The sequence below is a fragment of the Dreissena polymorpha genome, chromosome 4 (assembly GCF_020536995.1).
Source record: "Dreissena polymorpha isolate Duluth1 chromosome 4, UMN_Dpol_1.0, whole genome shotgun sequence".
Classification (NCBI taxonomy): domain Eukaryota; kingdom Metazoa; phylum Mollusca; class Bivalvia; order Myida; family Dreissenidae; genus Dreissena; species Dreissena polymorpha.
In genome coordinates this window covers 83,368,104-83,393,217 of record NC_068358.1, presented here as the reverse complement: position 1 = coordinate 83,393,217, position 25,114 = coordinate 83,368,104, and the positions used below count along the sequence as shown (strand labels likewise).

Below are 25,114 nucleotides of genomic sequence, written 5' to 3'. Positions count from 1 at the left end.
ATGTGGCTTCTAGAGTGTTAACAAGGTTTTACTATAGCTATATAAGGAAAAATGCCACGACCCCTTGGCGGCCATGTTTTTCCACCAACCGGAACCATTTTCTAACTCATCCAAGGTATCATAAGGACAAATTGTCTGTCCAAGTTTCATGATGATCGGGCAATAAATGTGGCCTCTAGAGTGTTAATAAGGTTTAACTAAAGCAATATAAATCCATATTAGGAAAAATGCCCCACTCCCAAGTGGCCATTTTTTTAAAGCAACCAAAACCATTTTCGAACTCATCCAAGATATCATTGGGAAAAATCTTCTGACCAAGTTTCATGAAGATCGGAAAATAAATGTGGCCTCTAGAGTGTTAACAAGGTTTTACTATAGCCATATTAGGAAAAAATGCCCCGCCCCCTGGCGGCCATGTTTTTCAACCAACAAGCATCATTTTTAAAGTAGTCCAAGATATTATTGGTATGAATCTTCTGGCCAAGTTTCATGAAGATCGGACAATAAATGTGGCCTCTAGAGTGTTAACAAGATTTTACTATAGCCATATAAGGAAAAATGCCCCACCCTTGGCAGCCATGTTTTTCAAGCAAACGTAAACATTTTTGAAGTCTTCCAAGATATCATTGAGACAAATCTTCTGACCAAATTTCATGAATATTGGACAATAAATGTGGCATCTAGAGTGTTAACAAGGCAAATGTTGACGGCGCATGACGCACGACGGACGACGCACGACGGACAAAAGGCGATCACAAAAGCTCACCATGAGCACGTTTTGCTCAGGTGAGCTAAAAACATGTGAAACTTACATTTCGCGTGTGGCTTTTGTTTTTCTCTGTTATCGAAGTGTCATCCGTTATCGAAGTATCAGCATAACCAGCGTTAACTTGGCGCACTGATAAACGTATATCAATGTGAGCGTCTATCTTTGACTTAAATGACATGAAAGAGATATGAAATATGGGTAATTTAATTAAACAATCAACAAATGTTACCGAATAAAAATACACACACACACACACGCGCGCGTACGCACGCACACACTTATTTATACCAAATAATGATTGTAAAATTATAAAATAGTTTTTCCTTCTTTCGTAGGTTCATGTACATACATATACAGTATATATATATATGAACCAACGAAAGGAGGAAAAACTATTTTATAATTTTACAATCATTATTTATTTTATATAAATAATATTATTTTATTTTATATAAATAATATATATATGCGCCTTACTTCAAAAGAATTTTGTAAAGGATACAAATATCCTTTATTCTACTTAAGCTTAAAAACTCGATCCCATTTTAAGTTTTATTTACAAACATAATACTTTTGGGCAGTCATTTATCAATCTAATAGTCTATTGACAATGCTAACCAGTTTGCCCATAGACCTACAACACAAACAAAATGTTGTATAATTCAATCGTGTGTTTCCACAAAGGTTACCCTACATTTATTACAAAGGCCCGAGCTAACGTTACACCACTGTTACCCTCCATATATTACAAAGGCCCGAGCTAACGTTACACCACTGTTACCCTACATTTATTACAAAGGCCCTACTACAACGTTACACCACTGTTAACCTACATATATTACAAAGGTCCGAGCTAACGTTACACCATAGTTACCCTACATTTATTACAAAGGCCCGAGCTAACGTTACACCACTGTTACACTCCATATATTACAAAGGCCCGAGCTAACGTTACACCACTGTAGCCCTACATTTATTACAGAGGACCGAGCTAACGTCACACAACTGTTACCCTACATTATTACAAAACCCTAGCTAACGATACACCACTGTCACCTTACATTGATTACATATGATACTGCTGTCTGTGGTTACTCTATAGTCTCCAACTTCAATATATTTCAAGGAATACAGTATTTCAGGGAATAAAGCTTAGGCTTTCGATGCAATCGAGCTAAACTAAATAGGTTTAAACTAATGATGATGACGATTGCAATTGGATCATCATCATCATCCATTCGGTACCCCTCGCAGATTATCATAATCGGACTCGGGAGAAATACGGGTTGAAAGTAGTCCGCCCACGTGATACCATTCTAAGAATGTTGCAACAAAAACAATAACAACGACGGCGTCCATAATTCCTGTAGAGTTTGTACTTGCTCTGGCTTCAGAGCATAGAAAATCCCCATTTTCATCTTTGCAAAATGTAAACAACTCGCAAAACCGGCCATGTTTGTTTTTACTATATAATTTTGATTCGCGTAGGCCCGCGTAGGTAGACCGCAATACCGCTTCCGAAATGTATATTCATACTATCTCCTTCGAGGTACTTATCCGATGTTTGACGGAAAGGGCCGAGAATGTGCGATTGCATCATCATCATCATAATCATCGGCATTATTTGAAATGTATCATATGACTGACATACATGTATAACCATAATAGTATGGTCCGCATGTGTCCACCTAGTGTAATAGATGATACACATTTTATTATGAATTAACTTTGAAACATCAGAGAAAGTCATGTGATACATTTCTTAATAAAGGATTTGATTTTCAAATAATGATGATGATGATTGCATCGAAAGCCTAAGTTTTATTACTTGAAATAAATAGTGAATTCAATGCTGGCCATCTAAACATCACCGAAGTTTAAAACCAGATGAAGATTATACACTGTACAGAATGCCTTTGAGTAAAATATGTTGATTTAATTAGAGAATCGAGCATAGTCCTACATGAAGCAAGGTATAGTGTATTGTAACCATATAGGATATAGACTTGAATGTCACCGTTCACTTTCTGTTAGTTTTATTAGCCGTCAATCAACTACAAAAACAATTGGCTACTGCATACAAACAATAATACTTTATCTACAGCCATTTGGGTCGTTAGTATGTAAGTTTGTTTTTATTTTAATGAGCGAAAACAAGCAATATTTAAGTATGATCGTTCGTTCATCATAATGGAAGACTATATATTGACGTGTAATGTTTTCGGATGTTCAATTTCGGATAAAGCAGGATTATACATACATATCCGGTTTGGGCCGCAGGATGGCTCAGCCCTTTTAGAAGCCCTCATTGTCAGGAACTTAGGTTATATCCGGTATTACTGTGTAATTGATCTACCATGAAAGTGTCTAATCTGTTCTTAAAGGTGTTAAGTGACAGCGCTGTTAATACGGGTACGACTAAAATGCTTATATCTATAACTTTTTTCCGGGGATATGACTGAAAAGTGCCGATATGAACAGATAACGGATTTTTAAATGTATTTTCTTTTAATTTTATATGAAAATCGTTGTATTTAAAAAATGTTACGATCGAATGTGTTTTTCATTGGCATTTTAATTTCAGTAACTCCAATTTTTCATATCCGCGAATATGAACGACCAGTCATAGCACCTCTTTTAGTGTGCTCTATTTTGAGGTAATGTTAACAGATTTATCACATATTGTGAATTTGTCATTCAACAGGGATTTGTTTTTTTTTTAACTGCACAAAACACATAAATATTGCCTACATGTATATTAGTTCATATTCGCACTTTTCGTTCATATCTGCGGATTTGAGTCATATTCGCATTTTGGATGGACTGGTTAATACTACAGTTTGTCAACCAGTTCCAGAAAATCAGCAGTTCCGATTAATTTGTATTTAATTTTCCATAATGCCCCAATAAAAACAAAATGATATCATAAGTGTCTAAGGTATACATTAGGTCAAGGAATAAATAAGCAAAGTTTTAGCAAGAAAGCTTTTGTATTAATTTATGCTTACAGGGGGGATAAATGCAGCAAAAAGTTGGGTGGAAGACGTTTCCTCCCCCCAAGACGTTTTCTCCCCAGACGTTTCCTCCCTAGACGGTTCACCCCCATTTTGGGGTTGAAACGTCCACATAATATGAAAATGTTTATTAGAAGCAGTTATTTGTAATAATGACAGGATATGTGAAAAAAATAACTTTATCGATAAATTGAGTGCATTTTATGTGTCTTAATAATTAATTATTTAAAAAAATGATGTTAGTTTATAGTACTGAGTGAGTAAAAGTGACTGAGTGATTTTTTATGGTTGTTTTTAGGGAAGCCTAAAAAAAAAATTACCATTTAAATAGATCTAATTATAATTGTTTTTTTAAGTGCCTGAAATTTTTCTTTCATTAATGGAGATCCTTGAAAAATTGAGTAAAAGCACAGCTTTGATGTTCTTTGATGGTGGTCTTAAGTGGAATAGTATGTTACAAATTAAACAATAATAACTATTGTATTAATAAATTGAGTAAAAGCACACCTTTGATGTTCTCTGATGATCATTTTAAGTGGAATAGTATGTAACAAATAATAGTTACACAATGACGATTAGCCATAAGTTGTGATTTTTAAAGAAGAATAATAACTATATTCAAATTTTAACTGAAAAACATATTATTTTTACTAAAGAAATATCATATTGGAATTTTATTTTGAGTAAATAAAATTGTTATATAGTAGTTAAATTATAATTGCCCAATACAGCTAGTATGAACATTTTACATTGAATTGTAGTACTCGGGTTTTACCTCTCAAAAATATTCTTTAAAATTTAAAGGAAATTCAAGGATGAAAATGGTTTTAAAACCAAACAAATAATAAGAAAGTTATGAGAGATATTAAAATATTTTTACCTTAAATTCCACAAATTCATTTAATAAATAATTTTGTTTTGCTTTTAAATATAATTAATATCATTGAGTTAAATTCTTAAAATATTAAATAAGTTTTGATTACATTTGCTTATTATATTATTAATAAAGAAAAAATGTGCTAGGAAAATGCAATTCTATTTTAATTAGTCTAAATTAGTTATTAGTAAAAATTAAAATATCAGTGACATCCAATAGTATGATAATAAAAATGTGAATGCATGAAAAAAAAATGTTGACAGTTACAAAGTTTATTTATTTATCCTATTTAACTGTTACAAGGAAAACAGTTTTGAAATTAATATAAATGTGATTTTACCATTTTTCAATGCACCAACTGACCCTTTTTAATTGGATTAAAAACAACAAACAACTACAGTTCCACAACCCTGCCCAGGTTTACTCAAACGAAAATAAGGTTTTTATTGTATATTCAAAACAGGTCTTGATTACACATTATTCTTGGTTGCATTTGTGTTCCCGCATGAGCAATATGTATAAGATACTTAGTAAGATTTTGAGAATATTCCATCTTACACAGTTAAACCCCAAAAACAGAATTCTAAAACCAAAAAAAAAACATATAAGCTTCTTCATTAATAAAGTTAATTAAAGACTTCATAAACAAAATAATCATTTTGATAATAAATCAAGTTTATACTTCAACCAAACAATTATAAATTCATTGGTGGGGAAACGTCTGCATTAAAACTAAAATGGGGGGGGGGAACGTCTGGGGAGGAAACGTCTGGGGGGGGGGGAAACATCTGGGGAGGAAACGTCTTGCGGGGGAAACGTCCGGAAACCCAAAAAGTTAACCGGAACTGATTTAATCAGTTATGTTTTGAAATGTGCATATGGATATAGAAGGCTTTATTATTTTCAAATAAACTTTTTGCTGATTGAAAACAAATGCCATGACAATGTTTTGAAATACTAATTCTGAAAGTTGAATGATTTTTAATAATTTTTCAAAGGGTGAACTTTAATTGGCTATTTTGACAAAAACTGCATATGCCATCTGGCCTAACCTGTTTTCATACATAATAAATTAAACCCTTTATTTTTACACGATCGTCTTCTCACATTGACACTAAATCCCGAAAGAAATTATTGTGGTAAAAAGAATTAACGTTTTTTGCTGGGTGATTCTAAATTGGTTGACTGACTGTATTTCATCTTTCATATAAAAGAAGTTGCAATTATTCAACTCTCAGCTAAACTTTAAAGGGTTGCTGAGAGCCGTCATAGCCAAAATTATCTGTTTATATAGACTACTGGTAAAAGGTTCACTGATGATGGTGTTTCCTGATATCTTTCTTAAATGACAATTTCTTAAGTTTAAGCGAGTTTCCTTTTATTGTATTAGGATTTAGATATAAAATAAACTTAGTGTAATCAATATGCTCATGAAAAAATAATATGCCATTGTTGGAATCTTTAAAACTTTTAATCTTTCTGGGTACATTAAGTGTTTAACACAATGGACAAACTAAGTAGCTGTCTTTTGTACCCGCTCTATACAGTTACTTTCAATATCTCCCGGACAATCGCTCCTACGGACAATCGCTCCTACGGACAATCGCTCTTACGCTAAATTTGACAGGACGGACAGTCGCTCCTACGATGTTTTGACAGGGCGGACAGTCGTTCCTACATTATTTTGCCAACCCGGACCATCGCTCCTACATTCTTTTGTCAACCCGGACAGTCGCTCCTACATTATTTTGACTCCATGGCAAAACGTAGTATAGGCCGATAAAAGGCTAACACCTATAATTAACCGACAATTAAAATTACCAACAAAAAGTAAGCCGATTCAACATGGGACATTCGTTCCTACATAATATTTATTGGAATTAGTGCCATTTTGCGAATGGAATAAACATGAACCGCATAGATGAAGTGTTGTTCTTTATTTCATTTGTATTTATGATATGACACAAAATACGCAAACGAACACATGTACATTTATACACACAGCTCGATTTATATCACATATTTACATTTATAAACATATTTCAAATCCTAATTTGTTCGTCTCAATCATGTGATGATCTGCTTCGTGCGAATGAGGATTTGTACCGTAAACTTGTGTTACCTGAAATCAGAAGTTATATTTATATAATAGCAAAGAAATAGAATTTATATAACAATGAAATTTAATTTAAAACATGTGTTTCTGGCAAATTAGTTAGCAACAATAAAAAAGTCTTAATAATACGCAAACATCCTTTTGAAGTACAATCTTTTAATAAATATCATTACTTCAATAATTGCTATATCAACAATGGAAGTATCAATACCACGTTGACACCTATGATGTGCGAACCGTGCATAAAGACAAAGACCTATAATACTATTATAGGTCTTTGATAAAGATGACAGACTGGCGTCACATTCAAGTTAATTAAGGTAAGTAAACACTTGGTTAGGTCATTGCTATCACATTTGACCCATTGATATATGACACTGAACGATTTCTTAATCAGCATTTCTATTATTATAATATAGTGTGTTCAAGTGTTACTGCACGATTTTTATATGTGTCAAATTGTAATAAATTGATAAAATGTTATATTTATAAATTATAAAATTATTTTTATATGTCGACTTACACTGAGATCTGTTATGAGCGAACCCTTGCAGGAACCGAAACGACTTTTACTGCATACCCATCGGTATTGTAGACTTTGACGTGTGCTTCTTTGACGAGTGACCGTCTAAGCATTGCACAGACTGACTGCGTTTGTACGTTAGAAGTTCCATGTTGGAAGTGAATTTGAAGGTGTGGGACATTACAATATAAACATATTGTTTTCACAGTTTGCTTAATTACATTTGAAGAATCGACAAACTGTAACATAGTTTCTAAATAAGTAAATTAATTAATTAAAATCACATTGATCGGCTCATGTTGAATCTGCTTACTTTTAACAAGTCGGTAATTTTAATTGTCGGTAAATTATAGGTGATAGCCTTTGATCGGTGCATACTACATTTTGCTGTGGAGTAAAAATAATGTAGGAGCGACTGTCCGGGTTGACAAAAGAATGTAGGAGTGATTGTCCGGGTTGGCAAAATAATGTAGGAGCGACTGTCAGCCCTGTCAAAACATCGTAGGAGCGACTGTCCGCCCTGTCAAAACATCGTAGGATAGACTGTCCGCCCTGTCAAATTTAGCGTAGGAGCGATTGTCCGTAGGAGCGATTGTCCGGATACCCTTTTAAATCTAGGGTGGCATATCAGGTTTCCATACTCATGATGTGGACTTATAGGGTTTTCTATATTGTTTTGTATTTGTATGTGGAAAAGTTCTTTTCACAAGCCCATACTGTTTGTAAAATAATTAATATTTTCACTAACTTTTAAGTTGTTAGATAATAGTATTCAAAGATTTCATTCTTGTGTGTTTGTGCATTATTTGGTATTCAGTTTTAATAGTTCCTTCTTACAAGTAGGTCTAATTTGGATTATATATACATTATGAAGAGTGATGCATTTCACTGTATTGAACTTTAATAAATTATTGGATTTGGTCTTTGTCCAAAGGCACTTCATCTAAGGTGAATAATTTGATAGTGCTTTCAATTAATTTACATGTACATGTATGTTGTCAATGTCATTGATGTATATCGAAAAAGTGTTTGCCCAAGTACACTGCCTTGAGGTGTGCCACTGGTAACTTTGCTCAATTCCGACATATCCCTGTTCACAAAGACTTTCTGCTTTCTATTATTCAAACAGGATGTTACCCAACTTAACATTTCCCATCAATACAATAGGATAAAAGCTTCTTGATCAGTCTAGCATGAGGTACAGTATTAATTGCTTATGATTAATTGTGACTGACAGAGGCCCATAACTTTGGCAGCAATTAGGCAGAACTGTGCTATTTTTTCCATTAAAAAAATATGTGTAATTGTTTGCATGCATCATCTCAATATTCTTGTAATTTCCAATACAAAACTGTCAGCAGCACATTTTTCCTTTTTCCTGCCTCTTAATTAATTAATCTGTACATAAAAATTGAAAATATCTTAAAACAGACAAGAGGGAAACTATAACATGTACCCAGGTAATCCGAACACAGATCATAGACCCTAAAGCTGATCAGAAATGGAGGCAGTAAAGACAATATAACCTTGTGTATAATTGTTATTATCTTAATGCATATATGTTTTGTTGAAATATATATCATCATGACATGTGCCTTTGCTTCAATTAGTATGAAGAAACATCAATCATTCAATCTTGTAACGGGTATTCTGTTGAAACAAGACCAAACAATCTGTCAAAATGTTTGTCAAAAATCAGTCAAAATACTTGCCGGTAAAAGTTTTTTAATGATGACATAATTTTACAGTTTGTATGATGACATACTTCTTGAAAGGACTGTTTACTGTTTGTTCTTATCTCACTGCAGATTTGCACATGAGACATCCAAACAAACAGATGGTGAGAAAATTGCTAAAATGCCTAAATATTGGTGGACAATAACAGAACAGAGTGCCTTTTTGAAATTAACAAAAGCTTGACCAAAACATTAAACTTTATGTATAAACATCTAATAGATAAATAATTCATATACATTAGAACAGAGTGGAGATAATAAAGGAATATTGAAGATGTTTAAAGGGATTAACTAGCTGTAACAGCTATTGAAATTTCCTGACAGACACTAGGAGGCACAAGGATAATCTATTTTTGTGCTAAATATTGTAATGGACAATTATTTAAATATACAAGTATGTTTATATTGTAAATCACATTGAATTATATGCTTGTCAATGGATGATCATACTTTATAAATGAACATTTTAAAAAAGTAAATCATTGTAGTCAATGTTTACTAGAGGATAAACATAACTAGTATCAACTGGCAGATTTATTAAAGGGATGGTAAAAATACAAAGCACAATTTATCAGCAAAACCTGTTGATGTATTAGTTCCAAATTGAAGGTTAAAATGTTATGTTATAAAATTTACTCACAAAAACATAGACATAACTAGACCTTGACACTGTAGCGAGGAATATCCCCTAACGCTGCATGTAGTTATGTGTACAGCAGGTTGTTAACCCTTTCAGTGCTGGAACCGAATTTAAAAGGCCTTTGCAAACAGTTTGGATCCAGATGAGACGCCACAAAAGGTGGCGTCTCATCAGGATCCAAACTGTTTGCTATTCTGATAGTATTCTTTAAAAGAAATTGAAAAAAAATATGCTAATTTTAGAAATTCAGCAGACGACATTTAAGCAGACAACAAATTTCCCAGCATGCAAAGGGTTAATATGAAAACTATAACCATGGGGTGTGGACAGTTTTTACCCCAGGGTTATCATTTTAACAAATTTTGTTGAGAAACATGAAACAAGAGTTCATGCCAAGCCTTTCATTTTAAATTGTGTTTGTAATTAGTACAGATGTTACCTTAATTTTCATAATCATAGCTTCTAATTACATGATATATGGGTAATGTTGATTGTGTGTTTCAGCCATGCATAGAAGGATGTCTTTTGTGGGATTTTATTTTTATCAAGTCACTGACAAAAATTATCAACGCTTAGGAATAGTTTAACTGTAGTCTTCTGACAGCTCTTGTTTTTGAAAATATGATGCACAATCTGCCATTTATATTTGTCTCGTATTCACTTGTTAAGAAATCTAATTCACATGATATATAGGTAATGTTGATTGTGTGTTTCAGCCATTCATGGAAGGATGTCTCTCATGTGATTTCCATCCACTGGACCTTTCGTCATTATCCCATGGAGAATAGTAGTATGCATAAATTGTATAATACAGTGTAGTTCGTTTTTCATGTTAATTTTTGACATTAGATCATTTGTTTGAGAGACTGAAATAAGACAATTATCATAGATAAAGGAAAGATGTTTGATATATGTATATGCATACTTTTGACTTGGGACTATCAGTGATAAAGGGGGAAGGAGCTTGGTCTATAAATAAATAATTCAGTAAGTCTTTGTCTATATATTTATATTATGCCTATCACACAACTCTCGTTTCTTTGACCAATGACATATATCTGGGACATCTGTGTCCGATGGACAGGTTTTTAAATATAATTAAGCAGCGTTCAGTGAAAACTAAGCTAAATGCAGGCCGCACAAGCTAATCAAGGACTACGCTTTCCTACCGTACTGGATTTTCCTTAAGAAGAGATTCATTCATACTATAAAATACAATAAAAGCAGAAAGTGTAGCCCATGATTAGCCTATGCAGACTTCACAGGTGTATCTTGGATGACACTTGAGGCACATGCATTAAGCCCAGTTTTTGTAGAACGAGACTCATTCAAATTCTTCTTTTTTTCTTTTGACACAGTCACCATGAGAAGCTTGAGGGTTTTGTGTTTGGAGGCTCTCAGCAGAAGGTCTACTTTGAAAACACTACTCATCTGTCTGGTTATAACTACATGCCTCCACTTCATTATCAACTTTGAACAAATAAGAGAACATGGCGATTACAAGAGTTTAGATCTACCACTGAGTTATGCAGAGCTCAGGGACTATGAGCCTTTGCACCTTACACATTTCGAAACATTTCCCAGGGATGGTCCAGTAAAAATACCGCGGATTATCCATCAGACTTGGAAAAATACTGAAATTCCTAGGAAACTGATTGGTTGGGTAAAGTCGTGGTTGAAAAATAATCCTGGTTATGAGTATTGGTTATGGACGGATGAAAGCGCGCGAGCCTTGATCCAGGAGAGGCATGCGTGGCTCCTGGATACTTACGACAACTATCCAGAAAACATTCGGAGGGCAGATGCGCTGCGATATGTGATCTTGTATGAATTCGGTGGTATTTATGCAGACATGGATGTGGAAAGTTTGAAAAACCTGGATCCAATGCTAAGGAAGTACTCGTGCTTTGTACCTCAAGAACCCTACGAACATCCCATCCTGTACGGGAACTTTGAGCACCTTGTTATCAATGCTGTGATGGGATGCCGAGAGAAACACCCCTTCATGAAGTCACTAATGGAAAACTTGCCCTACTTCTCACACATGTGGAACGTCCTGGACAGTACTGGACCCCACTTCCTTACAAACATGTACAAACAATACACGCACAAACATGGGGACACTAATCCTATGGATTCAAATGCAGTTTACTTGGCCCCTGCCGAGTATTTCTTCCCAACAATTGATCCTTCAAAACATTTTTGGTTTCGAATTCAGTGCTCAAATTTTGGAAAATTGACTAAAATTCAAAAGCGTGCATGTGTTAGTCTGAAAAGACTGGGGGGAAAAAGGAAGCCATTGAACGTTTCATTTACAGATCACCACTGGATACATACATATCTTGACTTCCGTCTCTCATTGAAGGGTCCTGTTGATATACATTCTGTTGTTCCAAGTGTTAAGATTTATAAAAACACCAGCTTTAGCTAATTTCATTATTATCAGTAGGCATGATCAAATTTTGCGTAGGATATTCTTGCCAGGAGATCACTATAAACGGAGTGTTTTATGTACATGTCGGAATGTATCTTTTAAGATTTTTTATTAATGTGTTGTGTAATATATCCAGTTAAGTCTAGTCTTTGTAAAGCTTCAAACATAGTAACAAGCTTGTATTTGCTGTTGATTTACGGTGCACCAGGTGAGCAAAACAAGGTAATTTATTTACAGGGCAGAGATTTATGAATCAACTTAGGGAAGGAAACTGCCCTGCCCCCCTTACAACGTTCATCTTAACTCTGTATTTCCATATAGATCCATAAAAGTTAAAAACTATGTGTAAAATAAGTTTAACATTGAAAAGGGTGAAATCAGCTGAAAGGAGGAAAAATCACACCCTGATTTACGCATGATTGACTTTGTACTCAGCAGGGACCATGTCTGTAGATATGGTTTTACTTAATATGTCATTTTCAATCTACATGTAGTTGTTACTGTGACATGAAGTACAATTATCCAAAGACACTGCAAGCCAGTGTTCATTATCCTGGATACTAAAATTTGACTTAGTTGTCATTTGTGGTAAATAAAGTAGAAATTATTTATACTGTTTGCTTTGTTTGTGTTTTAATTTCTTAAAATACTAATAGGAACAAGGGCTGTTTGTAAAACATGCATGCCCCCCTATATGGGCTATAAGTTGTAGTAGCAGCCATTGTGTGAATACGTTTTTTGTCACTGAATACGTTTAGTAGTAGTAGTAGTAGAGCAGTAGTAGAAGTAGTAGTAGTAGTAGTAGTAGTAGTAGTAGTAGTAGTAGTAGTAGTAAAGTAGTAGTAGTAGTAGTAGTAGTAGAGTAGTAGTAGTAGTAGTAGCAGTAGTAGTAGTAGTAGTAGTAGTAGTAGTAGTAGTAGTAGTAGTAGTAGTAGTAGTAGTAGTAGAAGTAGTAGTAGTAGTAGTAGTAGCAGCAGCAGCAGCAGTAGTAGCAGTAGTAGTAGTAGTAGAAGTAGTAGTAGTAGTATGCATTACAAAAATGCAGTTAGCCTTACATTTGGTAAAATTTAAATATATTACATGGGAGGCAAATCTGTAACAATAAATTTAAACTTATTGCATTTGTTTCCCCTGTAGTGTATAACCTCCCCTGTCCTGCTTATATTTATATTAATCAACAAAATTAAACATAAACACAATATTTAATATACAAAATATACAAAAAATCTCATATTCTGATAATATTTTTACTGATCCACTGTATTTTACTAAAAGGACGATGTTTCATTGGACTGATAATTATAGATTTAGGATTACAGACCAGTTGCTTCAGTAATATTGTTCAGAGTGTGCCCTGTTGGCCGCGTATGCATTCTAAAATTATCATTCAAAAAACCATTTTACTATTTCGAGTCACCGTGACCTTGACCTTTGACCTAGTGACCTCAAAATCAATAGGGGTCATCTGCTAGTCATGATCAATGTACCTATGAAGTTTGATGATCCTAGGCACAAGCGTTCTTGAGTTATCGTCTGACAACCACCTGGTGGACGGACAGACCGACAGACCGACCGACAGACCGACATGAGCAAAGCAATATACCCCCTCTTCTTCGAAGGGGGGCATAATAAAGAATGGTGCCTTTTCATACCTACCTACATTATCTTTGCATATAAAATGACATAATTTAGTCTTGCCATTGTTTGCAATTATGACATTATGTCATCCATACACTTGCATATTTTTATGTCAGAATATAGTTAATAATGTTTCTCACATTTTCAGCTTTTAGTACACAAAGCTAACTCAAATTACGTAATTACTTCCATGTTTGTTTCTGTGAGCATGTATTTTTTTATGGAATAAGCTATAAAATAAGAAATTGTAATAAGTGGTTGTCTTTGTCTATCCATGCATAATTATTTATTTACATTAAATAAAATGTGTAGTGGAATGCGAAAATGGGTCTAATGACATATGAGTCCCAATAATAGACAAGAGTTCCGCGGTCGGAGATGACCGCATTGAAGCCGGATTTTTGATTTAAATGACAGGAAAGTACCTTTCGTGTTTTTGTCAATGCAATACTTAAATTACTGAAATATTGTTCAAAGGTCAAAATGAAATGTAAGTACTTTTCAAGGCATGAGCAAACCTTGTGTTATGTTTTGAATGCATGCATATACATGAACAACAATAACATTTAAGGTCACAAATATGACCTTGAAATGTCCAGTGGTTACTTACTAGTTCTGGCCAACCTTCATGTCAAGTTTCAAGACTCTAGGTCCAAGCATACCAAAGTTATAACAACTTTAACATTTTTACATTCAAGGTCACAGTGACCTTGACCTTCAAATGAATGACCTTGAAATGTCCAGTGGTTACTTACTAGTTCTGGCCAACCTTCATGTCAAGTTTCAAGACTCTAGGTCCAAGCATACCAAAGTTATAACAACTTTAACATTTTTATATTGAAGGTCACAGTGACCTTCACCTTCAAATGAATGACCTTGAAATGACCAGTGGTCATCTGTTAATCCTGGCCAACCTTCATGTCAAGTTTGAAGACTCTAGGTCCAAGCATACCAAAGTTATACTATGAAATAAGAACTTTAACATTTTTACATTCAAGGTCACAGTGACCTTGACCTTCAAATGAATGACCTTGAAATGACCAGTGGTTACTAACTAGTTATGGCCAACCTTCATGTCAAGTTTCAAGACTCTAGGTCCAAGCATACCAAAGTTATAACAACTTTAACATTTTTTATATTGAAGGTCACAGTGACCTTGACCTTCAAATGAATGACCTTGAAATGACCAGTGGTCATCTGTTAATCCTGGCCAACCTTCATGTCAAGTTTGAAGACTCTAGGTCCAAGCATACCAAAGTTATACCATGAAATAAGAACTTTAACATTTTTACATTCAAGGTCACAGTGACCTTGACCTTCAAATGAATGACCTTGAAATGACCAGTGGTTACTAACTAGTTATGGCCAACCTTCATGTCAAGTTTCAAGACTCTAGGTCCAAGCATACCAAAGTTATAACAACTTTAACATTGTTTATATTGAAGGTCACAGTGACCTTGACCTTCAAATGAATGACCTTGAAATGACCAGTGGTCATCTGTTAATCCTGGCCAACCTTCATGTCAAGTTTGAAGACTCTAGGTCCAAGCATACCAAAGTTATACCATGAAATAAGAACTTTAACATTTTCGAGCACGCCGCCCGCCCGCCCGCCCGCCCGCCCCCCCCGCCCGCCCGACAACATCAATCTATAAGCCGAGATTTTTTCGAAAAAAATCCGGCTAAAAAACCTTGTGTAGACAATAGAGGTCACAGTTTTCATCCAATCTTTATGAAATTTGGTCAGAATGTTTATCTTGATGAAATCTGGGTTGGGATTGTATTTGGGTCATCTGGGGTGAAAAAAACTAGGTCACTAGGTCAAATAATTGAAAAATCATCAATTATTTGTTTGTGTAGACAGTAGAGGTCACAGTTTACATCCAATGTTTATGAACATTGGTCAGAATGTTAATCTTGATGAAATCTGGGTGGGGATTGTATTTGGGTCATCTGGGGTCAAAAACTTGGTCAATAGGTCAAATATTAGAACAACCTTGTGTAGACAATAGAGGTCACAGAATTCATCCAATCTTTATGAAATTTGGTCAGAATGTTTATCTTGATGAAAACTGGGTTGGGATTGTATTTGGTTAGTCAGGTGAGAGATTCAGGGCCATCATGGCCCTCTTCTCTTGTTTTTTAACCATGGTTCAAAGAAAAAAAAAAAAAATGGGTTGATAGGGGGGGGGGGGGGTTAGAGGGGGGTATAATGTTGGGTGGGGTCATTTATTAGACTATCTTTCAAAAATAAGAAAAAGGAAAAAAAAATTTGGGGGTTGGGGCGTGGGGTATTGTTTGGGTGGAATCCATTGTGGTATTCAGGTAAGTGTTGTTCTGTCAAAGTATTAATAAAATCTGATCATAAATAAAGAAGTAATGGCAATTTAACTAAAATTTATTATTTTGACCTTGAGAGTCAAGGTCATTCAAAGGTCAAGGTCAAATTGAACCTGCCAGGTACAGTGTCCTCATAATAGTAGGAAAATACTTGAAGTTTGAAAGCAATAGCTTTAATACTTTAGAAGTCAAGTGGATTTAAACACAAAATTTAACAAAATATTCAGTTACTAAGACAAAAAGGGCCATAATTCTTACAAAATGCTTGATACAGTTGTCTGCTCTTTTATTATAGATTGGGGTCATGTTGGTAAAGAAGTTTGCAAAATATGAAAGCAATATGTCAAGGGACATTTAAAATATTTGAGCTGGTACGCAAACTTTAACATAGATTTATCAATAATATGCATATTCTAAATGGAAAAAGGGCCATAATTCTTACAAAATGCTTGATCAGTTGTCTGCTCTTGTTTATAGATTGGGGTCCTGTTGGTAAAGAAGTATGCAAAATATTAAAGCAATATGTCAAGGGCCATAGAAAATATTTAGGGTGGTACACAAACTTTAACATCTGCACGCACGCAGACGCCGGGGTGAGTAGGATAGCTTCAATATATTTCATATATATAATAGTCGAGCTAAAAATAATAAAGTAAAATGCAAGGACAGATGCCACATTTAGTACACAAACATAAACAGCTGCTCATGTCCTTCAGATCTCAGAGGATCAATCTAGAGCCTTTGGCCTTCTTATTTACATCTTATTTTTACCTGGCTTGACCTACGTAACATAAGGAGCAGATTGGAGACTTGCACAACTTTGAAAGAGGGTCACCTTAGGATAACTCATGACGTCATGTGAAGTGATCTTAAAATCTGCCCAGTGGTTATGGAAATGTTTAAAAGAACAAATACCTTTATATGAACAATGCTCAACTGACAAAAGGCAATCCAAAAGCTCACCTTGAGCCATTGTGTGAAGGTGAGCTAAAAACACAACAAATTAAAAAGGATTTATAGATTTTATATAAAATTCAGTAACACGTAAAATTGAGATAAAATGATAACTACATGTAAAAAGAAAACGTAAAAAATACATTCATAGGTAACAACAAATTACAAATTTCTAACAGAACATCATTTACATCTGCACATCATTCCACAGTTATTTGTCTGTCTTGTTAAACATGCTTTGTTGCATATTTATGCAAAATTGTATAATTTTCAAGCATAGAGCTGACCCAAGACAGCGCCCTTGACTATTCTTTCGCTCTTATAGTACCATCTATGTTTTCTGTTAAGTCAGCTAATGTACACAAAGACAAGGACTTATTTTAACGCTTTACCACTCAGAAACATATTTTAACGCATTTGCAGTCCCTTTGAAATTTACATTTAATTAAATAACTTTCTTACTAGACTCAATTTTTAATGGTTTCATTTTTCAACACTTAGATACTGATGAGCAGCAAACAGCATAAAACCTGAACAGACTGCGAGTTACTTGCAGGCTGTTCTGGCTTTATGCTGTTTGCACAATGCCATTTTCACTTTGCCTTTGAGTGGGAAAGGGTTGAGTATTAGTTTTGTATTAAGTATATGTAAACTAAAAGATGTACATTCATAAATAAAACAAGAAATGTTACCATGCCAATAAATTAGATTTTCAAATGTTTACCAATTACTAAAGGTGAACTTTATTAACTTTGCAAGCAAGATTTAAATATAAGCTATCTATACAGTCAATTACAGCAAAATATCTTCATCTAGACTAAAGTAATTGATCAGAGACCTTTTTTTAGTAACACATGTCCAACTTGCATTTTTTAGTAAGAATGCTTTTGATCCCACTCGACCCAAATGCAAGCCCAAAACATGTCTGCATGTACCCTACTAAAAAAATAACAGAAAAATACCCCCATCTACAGTTATTGAGCAGAAACTTATTTTTATATTTGTATCAACAGTATCCTATATGGTATTGGCATCATATCAAATTCCTTGCCAACATGAAATCAACATACACTCTGCAATGTAAAGAAAATCACAAGAACTCCAAACACACTTGTTACAATTGGACTTTTAAATTAGTAAAAACATTTGATATGCAGATGTTGCACTTTCATTCTACCTAATTGTAATCTGCAAAAAAGGGGCATTATTCTGCTGAATTGCACTACAGAGTTAAAAAAACTTGATCAGTGACCCCATAATATGGCCAAACACATGTGAGAAGTTTGAATACCTGTAACAGAACAAGTGATATGGAAACATGCATGTTTACCTTAATTTATCAGAGAATTATGCCAATGTCAACATTTGGGCGAGTAGTATGGCTTGGACTATTTGGTTAAAAGTCCATCTAAAAAAGTGTAATTTTTGTGTTACCTAGCCAATATATATTTGTGAAAAAATGAATTCTGAAGATTTTTAATTAGCTATAAAACTATAATTATGATTATAAAACATGATTCCATGAATATTATTACAAAACATGTTACCATAATTATTATTACAGAACATGTTTCCTTAATTATGTTTATAAAACATGTTAACATAATTATGATAATAAAACATGTAACCATAACTATAATTGACAAAGGCCTATAAACATTATGCATGAACATTATGGTCAAAATGTGTTTGTGTCAAATTGCATGTCTTCAAAACTATGATGCAGATCAACATAGATAAAAAGTCCATCAGAATGTCTACCCATTAGAGGCAGTGACTCGAAACCTTTTTTGTGTAATCTTGCTTAAGGCCATAAGTGTAGACATATCACATTAGCAGGTTAGTAAACTATATCCAGCATCAAGAACTGCTTGTATCATAAACTTGTTTCAAAATCACTTGAGACTAACACTTTAGTAGTGATTAATAAACGCCAAGATCTATAAAGACTGCTTGTTAAATTCATTAAGCCAAGTGCATGAGAAAAAAAACTCGCACAAACTAACATAAAATTACCCAATAGATACATTTTTGATCTACAACACCAGCATTAAATTCTAACATACAACAGTGATTAACATCCAAACCAACTTACAAGTTCATGAACAACAGGCACTTGGACAATTGTACAAGATTGAAGATGGAAATGCAAGCTACATCAAAAATATGATGGAACACAGTGTTTGACCATGAGTTTGTAAAACCCAAAATTAACTAAAAACCATTTGTATTGGTTTCTTAATTTCAATCATCTATATTGTTTTCAAGATTTTATACTAAATACAAAACGAAGGGTCAGAAATAGACAGGAGTCGTTAAAATATCTTTATTTACCAAAAATGTACCAATAATTACAATTCAATTTTCCAAAACAAAAACATATTTGGATTTTCTTAATCAATGATTTTGCCACATAAGTTGCGATATAATTTTCTGTTGCATTATATATTAGAAAAGCTCATGAGCATAGTCAAAATAATAGGGATTCAAATGAAAATCCAAATTAAAACAGATTTAAGCTGTGCAGAGAAGGAAACAATGCCCAAGCCTTATATTTTGTAGCCAGTCTCTTGGAAAACCATGCTGGATGCTTATTCTTAAAGTATTGGTCCAGATTAGCAGTGCGCATAGGGATATCAGGGACAATACTTTCTACCTTGACTAAATGAATATTCTTTAGAAGAGACTTCCATTGAACAAATCTGCACTGACTAATCAAGGATGACATTTGAAACTTCTTATAATCTGAGACGATTCTTTTTGCACATGCATTATGCCCAGTTTTTCAAGAGACAAGCCCATTTGGTGCTTCTATAAACAAACCAGACTCAGCCATGAATCAAGCTTTAAAGATTGTTTTGTCAGTCATACATTGATATAAATACATATGTCATGGAATTCACACATGTGCAGTTTGAGTCCAAAAACATTTGTTCAGACATTGCATTTACATGATCAACAAATTGCACAAACTTATGGTAAGAACTCTTGATGATAATGGAAACAACACACATATTACTGTATGTGTAATACATGTTAGAGCTGAATGAAACTGGTAATAAATAATTGTTTACAACTATTTTACAATACTGGCATTATCTGTACAAAATTATTCTAACATGGGCCAATTTTTCTGTAAGCAAAGAACAAAATCTGCCATTGTTTACTTAAATAAATCACAGCCGAAAAAAATTATAATGCATGGATGCATTTAAACATAATGTCTGAAAAGCAACATGACTGTGGGACTAATCAATAACACAAACTATGACCTCGAGTGCCAATACCAGTTTATAGTTATAGGTTAGATTAATAACGTTTCCGCTTTCAAAGAGTTTATCGTGCAAAGAAAGTCTCTTCTAAACGAAAATCCAATCTAACTAGAATGTATCGTCTCTGATTAGTCTGTCCAGGCTGGATTTATATTTAAAAGAGACTTCCAGTCAACAAACAATGCCATGGCAGCGGAACATGTCATACCAGATAACCCTGTACGTATATCTCAGGTTAACTTGGGGCAACACTTTATGGTAATGCATAAAGCCAATTGTCCAACACTTTATGGTAATGCATAAAGCCAATTGTCCAAAAGTGCACATTCATTTTGAACCAGTGGGTCTATACACAGTCAGGTACATGTTGTGTCAGTGATAATGCCCTTAAACAATGAAAATTAACAATAACAAAAATATGAAAAATATAATTAACATTTTTACCTCTTGCTTTCAAGACCAAAGTATGCAGGGCATATTCTGACTCATTGGGGAATTGGGTCTGGGCCGTTTCCTTGGGCATTGGGCAAGAGACGTTTAAGGTGGGAATTTTTAAATGTATTGCCTTGAGGTAATTAAATAATTTGTTTAATATTTAAATCAATATCTTAATTCTACATAAACACTTCCACAGCTGTGAAAGCATTAAAATATTTGCATTACTGATATTAACTAAAATAAATAATATATGATTTTGTATTATTATTTATTCGAGGGAAGCATTTTTTTATTTTGCAAAATTTGAGCAAAAATATACACTTTAGGCTAGCAGGTGGAGGGGGATGTGAACGAAAATATGCCCTGGTTTGTTAAAACACATGTTAAAATGCATGCAACAAAATGCTTCAGAAGCAAAAACAATTATGCTTTGAGACAACATACTGTAATTATGCAGCAGATTAATACAATAAGATTGCATCAACTCAAAATGAAGTGGTAATAATACACTGAAACAAGAATGAATTGTTTGCTACAAGTGCTACAAGTACATGAAGCAAACATGGTTTGATGGAGGGATGACTTTATGGCATATAAGGGCACCTTTGGTAATAGCTGTAGAATCTTCAAGTTGCTAGGAAAGCTAACATAGAAATGGTGTAAACCTGACAAGTATTTTTTTTGCTATTAGAACAAAGTCTTACAAAACCTCAAATGTGTCGCAGTAAAACTTCTACAATTTACAAAAAGACAATGAGCTGTAACTAAGCTTAACCTGGTCTCAGCCTAAAGTCCTTATTGATCATCTTCTCATTAAGATCATTCAGCTAAGAAAGATTGACTGAAATCTAGATAATCAAGAGGAACTGAAAACAAAAAAAAATTGGTATTATATATTTAAAAATTAAAAATTTGACAAATGGCAATTATTCTTCCATTACTTGCAGCATCCAACATTCCTTTCTTTAAGATCATCTATACCTTTTTTTTCAACAGTCAAAGTTTGAGCGAAAATCCAAGCTTTGGGATCAACGGACAAAACTGATGGGTGGACAAATGCAATGCTTAATGCCTACCAAGGGGGCATAAACACTGATTATTTGGAGTGCAAATGGTGAAATATATTTATTTGTTAACCACAAAGTGAATTGCTTATCAATATATAATAAATTATAGACATATATTTATTTTGATTTAAACATGACTTGACAACAAATTCTGCTATCACTGTCAACTATATTATGTGGTTTTAACTACTATCTCAGATGTTTTTGTTTGCTATTTAACAACAAAAAAATGTGCATTTGTCATGCTTCAATTTTAATTAATATACGTCAAAACAAATGGTTCAATATCTTAACCAAGTTTTGCAAAAGCTGCTAAACATGAGCCGCACTCTAAAAAAGTCGGGCTTAATGCATGTGCATAACGTGTCGTCCCAGATCAGCCTGTGCAGTCTGCGCAGACTAATCAGTGACAAACCTTTTTGCCTCAATTGGATTTTCGTTAAGAAAAATTCCTTAAAACAACAAACAGAATCATGGAAAGTGTCGTCCCTGATAGGCCTGTGCGGACTGTACTGATAATCTGGGACTACTGCACATGCATTAAGTCCTGTACTGAATATCTGGGACTACTGCACATGCATTTAGTCCTGTACTGATAATCTGGGACTACTGCACATGCATTTAGTCCTGTACTGATAATCTGGGACTACTGCACATGCATTAAGTCCTGTACTGATAATCTGGGACTAATGCACATGCATTAAGTCCTGTACTGATAATCTGGGACTACTGCACATGCATTAAGTCCTGTACTGATAATCTGGGACTACTGCACATGCATTAAGTCCTGTACTGATAATCTGGGACTACTGCACATGCATTAAGTCCTGTACTGATAATCTGGGACTAATGCACATGCATTAAGTCCTGTACTGATAATCTGGGACTAATGCACATGCATTAAGTCCTGTACTGATAATCTGGGACTAATGCACATGCATTTAGTCCTGTACTGATAATCTGGGACTAATGCACATGCATTAAGTCCTGTACTGATAATCTGGGACTACTGCACATGCATTAAGTCCTGTACTGATAATCTGGGACTACTGCACATGCATTAAGTCCTGTACTGATAATCTGGGACTAATGCACATGCATTTAGTCCTGTACTGATAATCTGGGACTACTGCACATGCATTAAGTCCTGTACTGATAATCTGGGACTACTGCACATGCATTAAGTCCTGTACTGATAATCTGGGACTACTGCACATGCATTAAGTCCTGTACTGATAATCTGGGACTAATGCACATGCATTAAGTCCTATTTTCCAAGAGCCAGGCTCAAATATTATGTTTCAGATTATAATGAACATTAATAATGAACAACAATATGCAGTTATGAAAGTCAAGTTGTCATCCAACATTTATGATTGTTTTGCAGTTAGCACCAACATGAAACAAGTACATAATACAAACAAGAGGTAGACATCTTTCTCAAACAATTTTGTGGAGACTAGGTCCTCACTTTCAGTGAACAGGAGAGGGTAATTAGTTATCAAGTTGCTGTACAAACCATCTCAAATCATTTTATATCCTTAAAATAAGTCTGTGTTCACCTGAATGGGCTTTGTGCAAATATGATTAAAACGTTTTGTCAAGAAAGTTTTTGATATTTACCAAATATCTAGTTAGAGAATGCTGGCCTTCATCACATATTTCAGCTGCCAATTTGCTTTGGTTTAAATAATAACACAGCCCACAACACATTATTAAGCATTTAAAATAATCATTATGCAGGCAAGTAGCCCAAAAATTATGAATAATGGTTGAAAACCTGTCTGGGGTCCCATCTTGGTTTGTTCTATGAACGCTGAAGTTCCCCCCCAGAAAGTTATCAACCAGTATATGCAAGAGACACTGACCTTTGTGCATACAATGCCAAGGTCAGACTCAATGTATGGCCAGGTCATATCCATCACTGTACCAAGTCAGACTCTATGTAGTGCCAGGTCAGACTCAACAACGTACCAGGTCAGACTCAACTCAGTGCCAGGTCAGACTAATCACATAATTAGGTCAGACTCAACACAGGACCAGGTCAGAATCAACTGATAACCAGGCTAGACTCAACACATAACCAGGTCAAACTCAACACAGGATGAGGTCAGACTCAGCAAAGAAGGTCAGACTCAACACAGACCACATTAGACTCCATAAAGGACCAGGTCAGACTTAACAATTAATAGATAGGTCTCTCAGACAGGACACCATAGTACAAGTCCTAGGTTAGCGAATATTGCAGAGGTCAGCTAGAGGTCAGTGTACATTGAGACAGGTCAAAGGTCATGCTGCCAGGTCATTTATGAGGACTCCTGGAGCATGACATTGAGAGACTTGCTACAAGGGAGACAAATGCTGCATCAAGTATTGTCTCCCATGTATTGCTTTTTATGATTTGTAGCAATGTCAGTCACTGCTATCAATTTCTTCAGGTTGTTCTGAAAACAGAGAAATGGAACACATAAGACAAAATCAACAAAAGTCTCAAAAATTACAATAGCAGGAAAAACTAGAGCTTTGTCACAGACATGAAGTCTACCCCCACATGCTGCATTGACACAGAATATTCTGCATGCTGTCTTCACAAAACAAGAGAAGCTAATTTATGGCGATTTTTCAATAATTGTTATGCCATTATCATTTATGGCCATTTTGACCTTCGAACTCTTGAATTCTTTTGCATGACACGCCGTCCAATGAGTGTGAACAAAATTAATGTACAGAATCATTTAAAAACCTTACAATGAATGACATAGTTATGACCCGGACAAGCTCATTTATGGCCAATTTTTACTTTTGAACTTCAATTGTGACCTTGGAGATATCAACGTAATTCTTTCGCATGACACTCCGTCCTATGATTGCAAAAAAATGTACCGAGTAATTTCAAATTCTCATAATGAATGACATAGTTCTGGCCTGGACAAGATCATTAATGGCCTTTTTTGACCTATGAACTCAAAGTGTGACCTTGACGATGCAGATATCGATGCAATTCTTTTGCATGACAAAACCATCCAATGATGGTGAATAAATGTGCAAAATGATTTTAAATCACACAATGAACAACAGGCTCATTAATGGCCATTTTTGACCTTTGAACTCAAAGTGTGACCTTGACCTTGGAGATATTGACATAATTCTTTCACATGACAATCTGTCCAATAGTGGGAAACAAATGTACAAAATGATTTAAAAGTCTCACAATAAATGACAAAGTTATAGGTTGGAAAAGCTCATTTATGGGCATTTTGACCAGTCACCTTTGAACACCAAGTGTGACCTTGACC

General features: G+C 34.5%; 2 protein-coding genes across 9 annotated transcripts in view; one reads left to right on the top strand and one right to left on the bottom strand.

Moving 5' to 3' along the window:
• The first annotated feature begins 2,746 nt into the window (after positions 1-2,746).
• LOC127877624 (uncharacterized) lies at positions 2,747-12,725 on the top strand. 4 transcript variants are annotated; one of them, XM_052423692.1, is made up of 3 exons: positions 2,747-2,892; positions 10,392-10,465; positions 11,034-12,725. In XM_052423692.1, exons 2-3 carry the CDS (start codon positions 10,453-10,455, stop codon positions 12,104-12,106), a joined length of 1,086 nt encoding a protein of 361 aa, XP_052279652.1. In that variant the 5' UTR covers positions 2,747-2,892; positions 10,392-10,452; the 3' UTR covers positions 12,107-12,725. The 4 variants fall into 4 exon arrangements, with proteins under 4 accessions (XP_052279652.1, XP_052279654.1, XP_052279651.1 ...); XM_052423694.1 differs by having other exon boundaries at positions 2,764-2,888; XM_052423691.1 differs by lacking the exon at positions 2,747-2,892 and adding an exon at positions 2,923-3,102.
• A 4,370-nt stretch (positions 12,726-17,095) lies between these two features.
• LOC127877617 (ras GTPase-activating protein 1-like) overlaps positions 17,096-25,114 on the bottom strand; it is a 72,939-nt gene continuing 64,920 nt past the window's right edge. For all 5 annotated transcript variants that reach the window (XM_052423668.1, XM_052423667.1, XM_052423670.1 and 2 more), the window contains one exon: positions 17,096-24,262. In XM_052423668.1, coding sequence (XP_052279628.1) covers positions 24,185-24,262 — 78 coding nt within the window. In that variant the 3' untranslated portion in view covers positions 17,096-24,184. The remainder of the gene's footprint in view (positions 24,263-25,114) is intronic.